General features: G+C 45.0%; 1 protein-coding gene across 2 annotated transcripts in view; it reads left to right on the plus strand.

Moving 5' to 3' along the window:
- The window catches only part of LOC141271907 (uncharacterized), a 156,139-nt gene that overhangs the window by 107,975 nt on the left and 33,294 nt on the right, over window positions 1-14,870 (plus strand). For both annotated transcript variants that reach the window (XM_073682133.1, XM_073682134.1), the window contains exons 2-5: window positions 2,237-2,374; window positions 2,504-2,665; window positions 2,740-2,863; window positions 2,946-3,043. In XM_073682133.1, the coding sequence (XP_073538234.1) occupies window positions 2,237-2,374; window positions 2,504-2,665; window positions 2,740-2,863; window positions 2,946-3,043 (522 nt within the window). The remainder of the gene's footprint in view (window positions 1-2,236; window positions 2,375-2,503; window positions 2,666-2,739; window positions 2,864-2,945; window positions 3,044-14,870) is intronic.

The following is a 14,870-nucleotide window of genomic DNA, read 5'->3' on the forward strand; positions in this document are numbered from 1 at the left end:
TGCAGGGCGACTGTCTGTCACCTCTGACACACCCGTGGACTGGGTTTCTCAGGATAAGAGGTGTGGAATGAGCGAACCAACCTGGGAGCGTTCACCTCTGACGCTGAAACCCACATCTTCTCCTCTGGACCAAAGTCTTTCCGGTGCACCAAGTATTGTAGAGAACGATGGAGACGAGAATCTACAATCCTCGAAATCTGTAACTCCAGATTACCATCAAACATTACTGGGGTCGGTGGTAGAGGTGAGGGCTCAAAAGGTTCTACATACTTTTTGAGTAAGGACCTGTGGAACACTTTGTGGACCTTAAGGGCCTGAGGAAGTTCAAGACTAAACGCTGCTGGGTTACTGATGGCGGTTATTTTATAGGCACCAATAAACCTAGGTCCCAGCTTCCAAGAAGGAACTTTTGATCTTATATTCCTGGTAGACAACCAGACAAAGTCATTCACATTCACGTCCGGACCTGGCAAGCGTTTTCTGTCAGCCATACATTTATACCTGTCTCCCATGATCTTTAAATTACTCAGAACACCCTGCCATACCGAGGAGAGCGATGAAGCAAACCGTTCCTCCTCAGGGACTCCCGAAGCTCCTCTCCCACTAAAGGTACCAAACTGTGGGTGATAACCGCATGCATCGAAGAACGGTGACCTGCAGTGGATTCCTGTCGATGATTATTAATGGCAAATTCTGCCAGCGGTAAGTAGGATGCCCAATCCTCCTGATTTTCTGAGACGAAACACCTGAGGTAGGTCTATAAATTCTGATTGACACGCTCGGTCTGACCATTCGACTGAGGGTGGAAGGCAGAGGAAAAGGACAGCTGCACCTTCAGTCGAGAACAGAATGCCTTCCAGAATTTATAAACAAACTGGGTTCCACGATCTGACACCACATCGGAGGTAGCCCCGTGAAGCTTCACGATCTCATTTATGAACACCTGAGCAAGTGTCTTGTCATTTGGAAGTGCAGGCAATGCGACAAAATTAACCATTTTACTGAACCTATCTACTACCACCAAAACCACCGTTTTGCCTGCAGAAACCGGTAGGTCAGTAATAAAATCCATGGACAAGTGTCTCCATGGCCTACTAGGGATAACTAGCAGAAGAAGAGTACCAGATGGACGGGTATGCAAAACCTTAGAGCGCGTGAATAGTCTGGCATGACTGTTTGCTACAAACCCATGCTGGCTCTGGTTAATTACTGAATTCTTATCCAAGTACTTACATACATGCTGTTTAATAATTTGTTCAAAGATCTTTCCTGGTATAGAAGTAATGCTCACAGGTCTGTAATTTCCTGGCTCCATCTTCTTTCCTTTCTTGAAGATAAGGACAACATTTGTTCTGGAATTTTCAAAGATTCTGGCTAGTGGTTTTGCAATTTCTTCTGCTATCTCTTTCAGGAGCCCAGGATGTAATTCATCTAGACCAGGAAATTGAAATTCATTTAAATTAGCTAAGTGGTCCCTCACCATCTCTCTGTTTATATATAGTGTGGATTCTTTTATTCCTTCGATAGCACAGTGAAGATCAGTTGATGTTATATGCTTAATTAGAGAACACAGATGCAAAATAGGAATTTAAAAGTTCGACCTTCTCAACATAATTTTTGAACACTTCACCCTTTTCAACCTGTAAAAATCCTATAGCATCTTTGACTTTTCTTTTGCTTTTGACATATCCCCAAATCCTTTTTTATTGCTTTTGGTCTCCCTTGCAAGCCTCACTACATTAGTGGTTTTAGCACCTCTAACGCTTGCCCTGCATTCCCTGCAGACAGCATTATATTCTTCATTAGATATGCCCCCTCTTTCCATTTGATATACATCTCTTTTTTCCCTTTTAGCAAGTGTTTAAGTTCTGTGTTCATCTATCCTGGTCTCTTTAAATTATTCCAATTCTCCCTTATTTTCGGGATTGTTACTGATAGTGCAGTGAGAATTTCATTTAGCAAAAGCTCCCATCCTTGGACATTTCTGTCTTTCAGAACATCCAATCATTGGACCTTTCCCACCCTCTTTCTGAGTCCATTAAAATTGCCTTTCTAAAGTAAATATATATATTAGGATGGGGGGTGACCCAGTCCAAATCTTGCGTCGAGGGCCCATCAGATTCAAGTTATGAGACTGAACTACATATTCTATCTCCACCTATGTTCCCCATATAATCTCCAGTAATTGTGTTATTACATCTTAATGATGTTACATCGTCATCTTCTCTCCATTTAGGTCCATATAATAGTAAATCCTCTTCTATATAAGAGAACTTTCCTGATTGATGCATCAAGGATTGATATGGACAAGGAGAAGATGGCAGAGAGGATATTACACCTCATCCTAGAGATCCTCTTCCGGCTTACTGGAGAGGTGAGAGATTCTGATGATATTACATTACATCATTCTTATCTATGGGAATAACAGATGGACAGAACTGGAGAGGTGGGGACTCTGGAAATGTCTGTATTGAGGTTTATTAATGTGTCTCTCCATATCCAGGATTACACAGTATTGAAGAAGACCTCTAGTGAGCGTTGTCAGGCCCTTGTATCTGAGGGATGGGGAAGAACCCCTTCACCTCACCCCCTGATACACGAGGATGTCAATGAACAGAAGATCCTAGAACTCACCTACAAGATGATTGAGCTGCTCACAGGAGAGGTGACACTGCTGAGACATTATACAGTAGTGCTATGAAGGGATCAGGGAGATGACGGTATCATTTTATGTGTCAGGTTCCTATAAGGTATCAGAATGTCGCTGTCTATTTGTCCATGGAAGAGTGGGAGTATTTTGAAGGAAACAAAGATCTGTACAAGGACGTCATGATGGAGGTTCCCCAGCCCTGCACGTCACCAGGTAATAGACAGGACTAAATACACATGGCCTATAATTATCTGTATTAAAGAATGAATTCAGTTCCTGTATGTGTTTCCTCTAGTTCTATCCAGTAAGAGGACAACACCAGAGGGATGTCCCAGTCCTCTTCTCCCACAGGACTGTAAGCAAGAAAATCCCAATGTTCCTCAGGATCATCAGGTAGATGGAAAGAAGGTGTCATGAGGTCTCCCCTATGATGTGTAGACAGCTGTGGAAGGTCTTGGGTTCAGTCTTGTTTTCTCGTTCGTCTTGTTGGAGGACACAGAATCATAAGAGAGTCTGCTGTCACCTGAAGGCTGACACTTTTATTGCATTTAAATAAAATTGGCTCCACCCCAGCAGACTATACCCTGCCCGCTGGAGCCAGGTTTCCTCATTTTTTTGTAGTGTCAGTTGAAGCCAAGGTCTGACTCAGACTTGTCTTAGGTTAGGCGCTAACCATTATGCTTTTATTTTTCTGATCAATGTCTCAGGGTAACAGAATGTAATGGTTTTACCCACGTTGCGAATGAGAATACATACTGTAATTGTTCAGTCCATATCCTCTCATGTCGGTGTGGTTGGACCAAGGTACCTTGACACAGTTGGTGCAGGTACTGGTGTGGAGGTCCATAAGCCAACTAGTTCTTGCCCGCTGCCCCACATAGAGCGTATGTACCTAGAGCAGAAGTTAAAGGGGTCTGGAGCTTCAGGCAGTGGTGGGGTCCGGGCGTGAGGGTGGACAGTAGGAGTGTGCGGCCAAGTGGCTCACGGGATATATCAGCCAATTACTGGGCTGGACGTTTCCAACCAATTGGCTACCGGGTTACTCCCGGCCTATCAGTATGGCTGGTCTTGCAGCCAATCAGTAGCGATGTTTCGGCCCTTCGGGTTACTATTCCTCTTGCTCCACCCCTTCCTCTTCCTGGATGCAATTCGGCACTGTTAACATGGTGTCCAGCACAGAAGCACCTCTGTGTCTTCCTCTTTGTAGGTTAGCAGGCTCACCTGGGGAACAGATTCCTTCTACAATGTGGATGTGGTAGGCTGTTGGCTACTGGGGGCTGATACTAGGCACTCTAACATTTTTTGTGTCACTGTTTAGTGGCGTTTTCTATTTTCTTTCTGCATTTTCTCTATCACTCAAAATGTCTGAGCCTAGAGAGGACCATGCACACCCATTAGCGCAGTCTTCACTTGTCACTTACTATGCTTGTGTGTCTTGTTATAGTAAGTTTTCCACCAGTCAGTCTGTAGCCTATTGTACCTTCTGTACCCTTCCTGCGTCCTTGCTGCTAGCCGCACAGGGAACCTCTATGACATCTGACGAGAATATGCCTGGGCTCGTGATTTTGCTCTATCTGTAGCCGAACTAAGCAGGATGTCCAGGACACTGGTTAGAGTTGTGGAACGATTGCCGGTGAGTACTTCCGCCCCAGCAGCTCTGATCGCTGCTGTGAGTCGGATCCTTCAGCCACCCCGTACCAGTAAAGGTGGTCATTAAAGCATCCAGATGGCCATGGGTTACCTTCTCGTCCCGATCATCTTCGGAGGGGAAGTGCAGGGGAGGAGATTACTTTTCCCCTTCCCAGTGGATTCGCTCCTTTCGGTGCTCAGAATCCAGGTCTAGTGCAGAATTTGTCCTAGATCCATATCAGATAGGGAAGCTGAGGGAAATGGACAGTTTGGTGTCGGCTGTGGATGCCTCTCTGGGAGTGACAGCTGTGCCGCCCCCTCCCATTACCGAAACAGATTTCTTTGGGGAAGGGTAAGTCCATGGCTAGATCTTTTTCTAACCATGAGGAATTTACTGATGTGTTACAGAGGGCATGGGAACATCCAGACAAATGCATTCAAAAGTGTAGCCTTATGGAGCTGTTATATCCCATCCCAGCAGAGCTTGTGGCTGCTTGGTCTACTCCATCGGTGGTAGATGGGCAGTGTCCCGCTTATCTAGAGTTGCGGCACTTAGAAACCCCACAAATAGATAGATATAGTACAGTCCAAAAGTTTGGACACACCTTCTGATTTAAAGATTTTTCTGTATTTTCAGGACTATGAAAATTGTACATTCACACTGAAGGCATCAAAACTATGAATTAACACATGTGGAGTTATATACTTAACAAAAAAGTGTGAAACATCTGAAAATATGTCTTATATTCTAGGTTCTTCAAAGTAGCCACCTTTTGCTTTGATGACTGCTTTGCACACTCTTGGCATTCTCTTGATGAGCTTAAAGAGGTAGTCACCGGAAATGGTCTTCCAACAATCTTGAAGGAGTTCCCAGAGATGCTTAGCACTTGTTGGCCCTTTTGCCTTCACTCTGCGGTCCAGCTCACCCCAAACAGGTCTGGTGACTGTGGAGGCCAGGTCATCTGGTGTAGCACCCCATCACTCCCCTTCTTGGTCAAAGAGGCTGGAGGTGTGTTTGGGGTGATTGTCCTGTTGAAAAATAAATGATGGTCCAACTAAACGCAAACCGGATGGAATAGCATGCTGCTGCAAGATGCTGTGGTTACCATGCTGGTTCAGTATGCCTTCAATTTTGAATAAACCCCCAACAGTGTCACCAGCAAACCACCCCCACACCATCACACCTCCTCCTCCATGCTTCACGGTGGGAACCAGGCATGTAGAATCCATCCGTTCACCTTTTCTGCGTCGCACAAAGACACGGTGGTTGGAACCAAAGATCTCAAATTTGGACTCATCAGACCAAAGCACAGATTTCCACTGGTCTAATGTCCATTCCTTGTGTTCTTTAGCCCAAACAAGTCTCTTCTGCTTGTTGCCTGTCCTTAGCAGTGGTTTCCTAGCTGCTATTTTACCATGAAGGCCTGCTGCACAAAGTCTCCTCTTAACAGTTGTTGAAGAGATGTGTCTGCTGCTAGAACTCTGTGTGGTATTGACCTGGTCTCTAATCTGAGCTGCTGTTAACCTGCGATTTCTGAGGCTGGTGACTCAGATAAACTTATCCTCAGAAGCAGAGGTGACTATTGGTCTTCCTTTCCTGGGGCGGTCCTCATGTGAGCCAGTTTCTTTGTAGCGCTTGATGGTTTTTGCAACTGCACTTGGGGACACTTCCAAAGTTTTCCCAATTTTTCGGACTGACTGACCTTCATTTCTTAAAGTAATGATGGCCACTCGTTTTTCTTTACTTAGCTGCTTTTTTCTTGCCATAATACAAATTCTAACAGTCTATTCAGTAGGACTATCAGCTGTGTATCCACAAGACTTCTGCACAACACAACTGATGGTTCCATCCCCATTTATAAGGCAAGAAATCCCACTTATTAAACCTGACAGGTTACACCTGTGAAGTGAAAACCATTTCCGGTGACTACCTCTTGAAGCTCATCAAGAGAATGCCAAGAGTGTGCAAATCAGTCATCAAAGCAAAAGGTGGCTACTTTGAAGAACCTAGAATATAAAACATATTTTCAGTTGTTTCACACTTTTTTGTTAAGTATATAATTCCACATGTGTTAATTCATAGTTTTGATGCCTTCAGTGTGAATGTACAATTTTCATAGTCATGAAAATACAGAAAAATCTTTAAATGAGAAGGTGTGTCCAAACTTTTGATATGTACTGTATATATAGTCTGTGGCAGGGTCCACTTTTGAGGCAGCAGGTCTTGCCCTTTGTCTAGTCTTTTCTGCCACTTGGGTTTCCGAGGGGGTAACGGCATGGGCTAAGCATTTGTGACTAAGTCCTTTTCGGAGGCGTCCGTTTCGTCAATTTCCTGCACTAAATGAGTTGGGTCGATAGGTTAGACCAAAGGTCTCGCAGTAGCCCTGGAGAGCTACCCTTAGAATAACTCCCGCCAGACACCCTTTTGGATCAGAGGCCACTTCCTCCATGTCCAGAGAGGGCAGGAAGGTCAATGCTTGACTGGCGGCCCCCACTCAAGGACTCATCCCGGGTGGGTGGCCTCCTCCTTCTTTTTCAGGAGGCATGGCTGGAAGCAATAAGCGATCTTTGGGTCAGGGAAGTCATCTCTTCGGGTTACAGAATAGCGTACTCCTTCAGGCAGGGGTGATTGTAGATATTCCCACTTCAGAGCGCTTCAAGAGGTTTTATTCAAACCTATTCGTTATCCCCAAGAAGGACGGCTCAGTGCGGCATATTTTAGATTTAAGACGCATGAACAAATAGGTTCGGCTTCGTCACTTCAGAATGGAGTCTTCCCAGTCAGTAGTGGCATCCCTGGAAGCTGGGAAATTTCTTTCTTCAGTAGATATTCGAGACACTCATTTGCATGTGCTAATTTTTCCAACCCATCAGCAATTTCTATGCCGTAAATCAAGATCACTATCAGTTCAGGGCTCTTCCATCCGGGCTGGCAACAGTGACCAACATATTCATAAAGATCCTGGCCTTGGTTATGTCATTGCTACGGCCCAGGGGGATAATTGTTTTCCCCTATCTGGACGATATTCTTGTTCTAACACCATCTTTTGCACAAAATCTGTTGAGCCTCCATATTGTTCTTCAGACTCTGTAGCAATTCGGTTGGATTGTGAACAGGATAAAGTTTGTTTTAATCCCAACACAATGGCTATGGTTTCTGGAAATGGTGGTCAACACAGTTCAGACATCGGCGTTTATCACAAAGGAAAAGAGATGATTTCTTTAGTCTTCCATCAGAAATTTGACGGGGCAGGCATCTCCTTCGATTTTGAATGAAGATCCTGGGAAAGATGATGGTGACTTTCGATGCAGTGCTGTTTGCTTAATTTCAGTCAAGGCCTCTACAGAACACACTGTTTGCCTCTTGGGAGATATCAATGCAGTCCCTGGATCGGTCTATTCATCTCCCGTTTCATTGTCATGGGTCTCTCAGGTGGTGGTTGACATCACCCCTGTTAACTCAGGGAGCAGGCAGGAAAGAAAAAGTGTAGAGATCTCTCTGATCAACTCAAAATGCAGAGAATGAAGAACCTCTAAGGCTGTGTGCCCACAATGCGTTTTTTAAGCGTTTCCGCAGCGGCAAAAACGCTGCAGAAACTCTTAAAAAACGCATGGTAGAAGGCCTGCCATTTTCCCCAATGATAATCCGCATGTGCTGTGCGCATGCTGCGGAAATTTCCGCTGCGGGTTATAATTGCGGAAAAAACGCAGTGTAGTGTACCGCGAGCTGCCGGCAAGCCAGGACGGAGCGAAGCAAGACTCCGGGGGCCATCAGAAGGTAAGTATAGATTTTTATTTTTTACCATTCTTTAAGGTCACAGTATATAAATCCATGCCGTTTGCATCGATTTATATTGTGTGATCAAGTTGACAAGCACTTTCCAAGTGATGCTAAAATCGCTTGGAAAGCGCTTGTAAACACGCATGCGGAAATGCATGTGAAGAACGCTTCACATCCGCATGTCCCTGGCAGGAAAAACGCATGTACAATCCGCATGCGTTTTTCTGCCAGGCAGATGCAGAAACGCTCAGGAAAAAATCCGGAGCATTTCTGCATCGTGGGCACATAGCCTCAATGTGCTGGAGCTCAGAGCTGTCATTCTGGCTCTTTTGCATTGGCAAAACTCACTCCAGGGGTAACCGATCAAAGTTCAATCAGACAATGCTACTGCATACAAAGCCGATCAGCTATCGTGGAGGTCGCAAGAATTCTGGAGTGGGCAGAGAACAATGTAATCTCTTCAGTTCATACACCAGGAGGTGACAACTCGGACGCTGACTTTTTAAGTTGCCAGCAGCTACCCACAGTAGAGTGGGTTCTACACCCAGACGTGTTCAGGCAGTTTTGTCTGCGGTGGGGTTCGCCAGATGTATATCTATTGGCATCCAGACTAAAGGCCCCGTCACACTTAGCGACGCTGCAACGATCCCGACAGCGATACGACCTGTCAGGGATCGTTGCTGCGTCGCTATGTGGTCGCTGGTGAGCTGTCAAACAGGCAGGCTCACCAACGATCAGGGGAGCAGCGACATCGTGGAAAGAATCTTTCCACGATGTCCTGCTCCTGGTTACGAGCCTGCTGAAGCAGGAGCAGGCTGGTAACTATGGTAAACATCGGGTTACTAGGGGCACACGCGCTCCTAGTAACCCGTTGTTTATCATGGTTACCACTCTGCTACAGTGAGCGGGAAGTTACCGCTCACTTTAGCAGGCTCGTAACAATGATAAACAACGGGTTACTAGGTGCGCGTGTGCCCCTAGTAACCCAATGTTTATCATGGTTACCAGCCTGATCGTTGCTCCCGCTGGTCACACACAGCGATGTGTGCTGACCAGCGGGAACGCAACGACCAAAAAATGGTCCAGGACACTTTGCAGTGATCAGCGACCTCACAGCAGGGCCCTGATTGTTGCAAAGTGTCGCACATAGCGACATCGCTGGTGAGGTCGCTGTTGCGTCACCAAAACCGTGACACAGCAGCGATCTCGCTAGCGATCTCGCTATGTGAGACGGGGGCTTAAATCTCAAGGTGTCAACATTTGTTACAAGATCCCGGGACCTCCATGCTTTCGCAGTTGACACCCTGGTAATCCTTTGGTTCCAATTCACTCTGCCTTATCTCTTTTCACCTCTACCACTTCTACCCAGACTTCTCAAGAAGATCAGGGCAGAGGGTGTCCAGTCATTCTCATTGATCCAGATTGGCCTCAGAGGGCTAGTTATTCAGATGTGATCAATCTCCTGGCAGTTGTCCCATGGGCTCTTCCGGACTGCCCGGACCTTCTGTCCCAAGGTTCGTTTTTCTATCTTAATTGACTCCCTCATGGGTCAGATATCTGCCTTGGCTGCTCGGTGTCAGAGGGATTTAGTATCTGTATCCCAGGTTAAGACTTTTCTCGAGGTGGTGGCACACATTAAGCGACCCTAATGGGCTTTCTTGGGATCTAAATATTGTTTTAGGCTGTGTGCCCACGATGCAGAAATGCTCTGGATTTTTTCCTGAGTGTTTCTGCATCTCCCTGGCAGAAAAAACGCATGCAGATTGTACATGCGGATTGTACATGCGTTTTTCCTGCCAGGGACAAGCGTAAGTGAAGCGTTCTTCACATGCATTTCCGCATGCGGGTTGTCAAGCGCTTTCCAAGCGATTTTAGCATCACTTGGAAAGTGCTTGACAACTTGGTCACACTATATAAATCCATGCAACCGGCATGGATTTATATAGTGTGACTGAAAGAATGGTAAAAAAAAAATAAAAATAAATATATACTTACCTTCTGATGGCCCCGGTGTCCTTGTCTTGGCTTGCCGGCAGCTCACGGTAGACTAAAGGACCTACCGACGTCAGCGGTCGCGTGACCCGTCACATGACTAAATGACATCACCACAGGTCCTTGAGTCCACCGCGAGCTGCCGGCAAGCCGAGACAAGGACACCGGGGGCCATCAGAAGGTAAGTATATTTATTTTTTATTTTATTCCTTTTTTTACAGGTTCTATGGTACCCGGGTCCGGAGGAGAGTCTCCTCTTCTCCAAACCCGGGTACCATCCGCACATTGAAACACATGGAATCCGCATCTGCAGATGCAGTGATTCGGATTCCATGCGATCTAATGCAAGTCAATGGCGGCGAAAACGCCGCGATTCCGCAAAATAATTGGTAGTGCTGCGGATTTTTCCGCAATGATAATCCGCAGCGGAAATTTCCGCAGCATGTGCACAGCACATGCGGATTATCATTGGGGAACATGGCAGGCCTTCTACCAAGAGTTTCTGCAGCGGAATTGCCACTGCGGAAACGCTTAAAAAATGCATAGTGGGCACACAGCCTTAGAGGTTCTTCAGTCTCTGCATTTTGAGGTTATCAGAGAGATCTCTACACTTTTTCTTTCTTATAAGGTAGCTTTCCTTATAGCCAGCACTTCTATTAGGAGGGACTCTGAGCTTGCGGCTCTGTTTTGTTGCGCCCTTTACTTCATCGGGATAAGGTTGTTTTGAGGCCCGTTCTGTCTTTTCTCCCGAAGGTAGTTTCAAATTTTCACCTTAATGAAGATATTATTTTACCTTATTTTTGTCCAGCTCCATCTCATCCTATTGAGAAGCCCCTGCACAGGTTGGACCAAGGGTGGACACTGACAGCTTGGGACCCCTGTGTATGAAATATGTCTGCCCCACCCCCCCCCTGCCAGATACGCCGCTTATGATGAGGGCAATCTGGCCTTAGGACACCCCGAGCCTCAGGACAGATTGCCCTCATTATTACTTCCCTGCAATCAGGGAGATACACCGCCTTAATTCTTTTCTTTTCTCCTCCCAATGCTTTGTCACAAAACTGAGGAAACCTGGCTCCAGCAGGTGAAGTATAGTCTGCAGGGGATGAGCCAATTTTATTTAATTGCAACAATAGTGGCAGCCTCCAGGTGGCAGCAGACTATCCCAATGTTCTGTGTCCTCCAATGAAGACTACGAAAAACAGATTTTACAGTAAGTAAAAACTTTATTTTTGTCTACCAGTATTATACAGGGTGGTCCAAAAGTAGGTGGCCAGAAAATAATAACATTTATTTTGATTTATATATAAAATTATATTTACTAACACAAGCATAACAATGACAATTAAATTTTATTCTGAACAATAAGACAAAAGCCCTTAAATTTTATCAACGCAGGTGCTCAAACTGTTTTCCATTACAAGTTGCACAGCTTTGAAGCCGCCTCTTACGCTTCGACAAACTTTTTTGCACAAGTCTCTTTGGGTATTTATTAATTTCTTGAAATGCATCTCTTATGTAATTTTTCAAATCACTGACACTTTTTGGTTTTCGACTATAAACTTTGTCCTGGAGTACTCCCCAAAAGAAAAAATCCATTGGGGTCAAGTCTGATGAACGTGCCGGCCAATCAAGTGGGCCTCTTCGGCCAATCCATTTATTAGGAAATGTTTCATCAAGATACTCGCGGACTACTCTTGAATAATGTGGAGGGGCCCCATCTTGTTGGAAATAAAGGTCATTTGAATTAGGCTGTTGCTGTAACTGGGGAACAACTTGATTCATTAGAATTTCGAGATACTTATCTCCTGTGACTGTTCCATCAAAAAATATTGGTCCTAAAACACCAAAACTTGAAATACCACCCCAAACATTGACACCAGGCTCATTTAGTTGTTGCTGTAATGTTAAATGCATGTTCTCATTATACCAGTAAATACAATTATGTCTGTTAATATGGCCGGATAATTTGAAAGAAGCTTCATCACTCCACATAATGTTATCTAAAATTACTGGATTTTCTTCAATTTCGTTAAGCATAATCTCACTAAATTGCAGCCGCCTGTCTGGATCATCTTCCAATGAACCATTAATTAGACGTGGACGATAAGCTTTCCACCCAATAGATTTCAGGATTCGCATGATAGAAGCTCGTGAAATTCCCAATTCCAAAGAGGCTCTTCTGGTGGACTTTTTTGGACTCTGAACAAATGTTTCAGCAACAAGTTGTTTATTATGTTCTGTACCGACTGTTTTGGGTCGACCAGTTTTTTGAGCATTAAGGATTGAGAACAGACAGCATAGCCAGAATAGACAGAATTTTTAGAAAATAGCAAAAGGCAATGGTACTCACCAGCCAAGGTTTCAAGAAAAAATGCACACCAGGACACGGCCGGCCCCCTTTTGTTAGAAGGAGGTAACACAGGTGCAGAATGCTAATGAACAATCGCCCTCACTCACTCTCACTGGAGGGGCGACTACCCAGCATTAAAACTGCACACAGATGAAACTTGCAGTAGGGTGCAATTCACACACTCGCGGCACTGTGCCTAGCCAGCATCCTATTACACGCCCCTACTATTCGACTAGGCGGGATGCCTGGCACCCTATCCGTGCATCGCAGAGTTGTGAAGCCCCCACTCACAAGGTCACCATTACTGGGTCTGGCCGTGCCCTGGCAGATAAAAAAAAGTGCAAAAAATATCATATGAGGTATTAGTTGATATTTTGGCCAAAATACGTAAGCTCGCAACCCATCGTCAAGGGTCCTCACGGTTTTGCGAGTCCCTACTCTAATATTAAAAACAGACAGCATAGCCAGAACAATAGACAGAATTTTTAGAAAATAGCAAAAGGCAATGGTACTCACCAGCCAAGGTTTCAAGAAAAAATGCACACCAGGACACAGTCGGCCCCCTTTTGTTAGAAGGAGGTAACACAGGTGCAGAATGCTAATGAACAATCGCCCTCACTCACTCTCACTGGAGGGACGACTACCCAGCATTAAAACTGCACACAGATGAAACTTGCAGTAGGGTGCAATTCACACACTCGCGGCACCGTGCATAGCCAGCATCCTATTACACGCCCCTACTATTCGACTAGGCGGGATGCCCGGCACCCTATCCGTGCATCGCAGAGTTGTGAAGCCCCCACTCACAAGGTCGCCAGGGCACGGCCAGACCCAGTAATGGTGACCTTGTGAGTGGGGGCTTTTTTTTCTTGAAACCTTGGCTGGTGAGTACCATTGCCTTTTGCTATTTTCTAAAAATTCTGTCTATTGTTCTGGCTATGCTGTCTGTTTTTAATATTAGAGTAGGGACTCGCAAAACCGTGAGGACCCTTGACGATGGGTTGCGAGCTTACGTATTTTGGCCAAAATATCAACTAATACCTCATATGATATTTTTTGCACTTTTTTTATCTGCCAGGGCACGGCCAGACCCAGTAATGGTGACCTTGTGAGTGGGGGCTTCACAACTCTGCGATGCACGGATAGGGTGCCGGGCATCCCGCCTAGTCGAATAGTAGGGGCGTGTAATAGGATGCTGGCTAGGCACAGTGCCGCGAGTGTGTGAATTGCACCCTACTGCAAGTTTCATCTGTGTGCAGTTTTAATGCTGGGTAGTCGCCCCTCCAGTGAGAGTGAGTGAGGGCAATTGTTCATTAGCATTCTGCACCTGTGTTACCTCCTTCTAACAAAAGGGGGCCGGCCGTGTCCTGGTGTGCATTTTTTCTTGAAACCTTGGCTGGTGAGTACCATTGCCTTTTGCTATTTCCATTAAGGATTGAGCCAGTGGCATTGAATTTGTCACGAATGCGGTAAATGGTTTGTCTCTTTGGGGCTTGAGTACCAAATGTTTCAACCTAATTTGCTCTAACGGTTTCAGCATTTTGAGATTTCCAATACTCCGTTAAAATCCATTTTCTTTGATCCGTATTTAAATTATTTGCCATTATGTGTTATCTGAATTATCTGAAAAGAAAACAGATTTGGTGGAGATCTATCTGTGAAAACTAGATCTGTGAAACTGGCTAAGTTGCCCTTAGCAACCAATCAGATTCCACCTTTCATTTTCCAAAGAGTCTGTGAGGAATGAAAAGTGGAATCTGATTGGTTGCTAAGGGCAACTGAGCCAGTTTCACTTTACACCATGTTTGATAAATCTCCCCCTTCATAACCTTATTACACTTTCTGTCCACCTACTTTTGGACAACCCTGTATGTTTTATACTTGTGTAATGAGGACGGTGGAGATGACCGGATTAGAGCTGATCATAGATGTGACTTCTCCATCTGTCTGTGACTTTTACAATATTTGTTTCAGGGTGAAGATCTGAATCCATAAGACGTTTCTGTATTAAACCCGTTTATTTTTGTACTTTTTTTTCCCTTGTGTGTAAATCTTTCATTTATTTGTAATTTTTTTAAGCACTGTACTTTATTTTTTATATATTAGATCTAAAGTTTAATAGGTTTGTTGCTTGCTGTTCTAAACACACCCACATCAAAGAGGAAAAGTATAGCTTGGCTTTTAGCTAGTGTATGCCAAAGTGCAAGAAGTGCCTATCAGGTGCTTTCGAAAGTTAGCTATGCATGTGAGCAAATGTGCCACCCAGGGCAGGCATCTTGGTGGCCTATCAAAATGGCAAGTGATGGCTGCGAGAAGTGTGGTGTGGAAGTGAGATGACTGTGGGGTGTGCTTAGCTCATTTTCAACCTATTGTGGTAGTGGAATGGACAAGTGATTGTGAGAAGTGGAGTTCCCCTGTACAATCACATCCAAGTCACGAGTGCAGCAAGTGGGTGATGTTTATGA

This window comes from Phyllobates terribilis, unplaced genomic scaffold (assembly GCF_046119375.1).
Source record: "Phyllobates terribilis strain yellow unplaced genomic scaffold, ASM4611937v1 Scaffold_5__5_contigs__length_657084704, whole genome shotgun sequence".
In the NCBI taxonomy this organism is placed as follows: Eukaryota; Metazoa; Chordata; class Amphibia; order Anura; family Dendrobatidae; genus Phyllobates; species Phyllobates terribilis.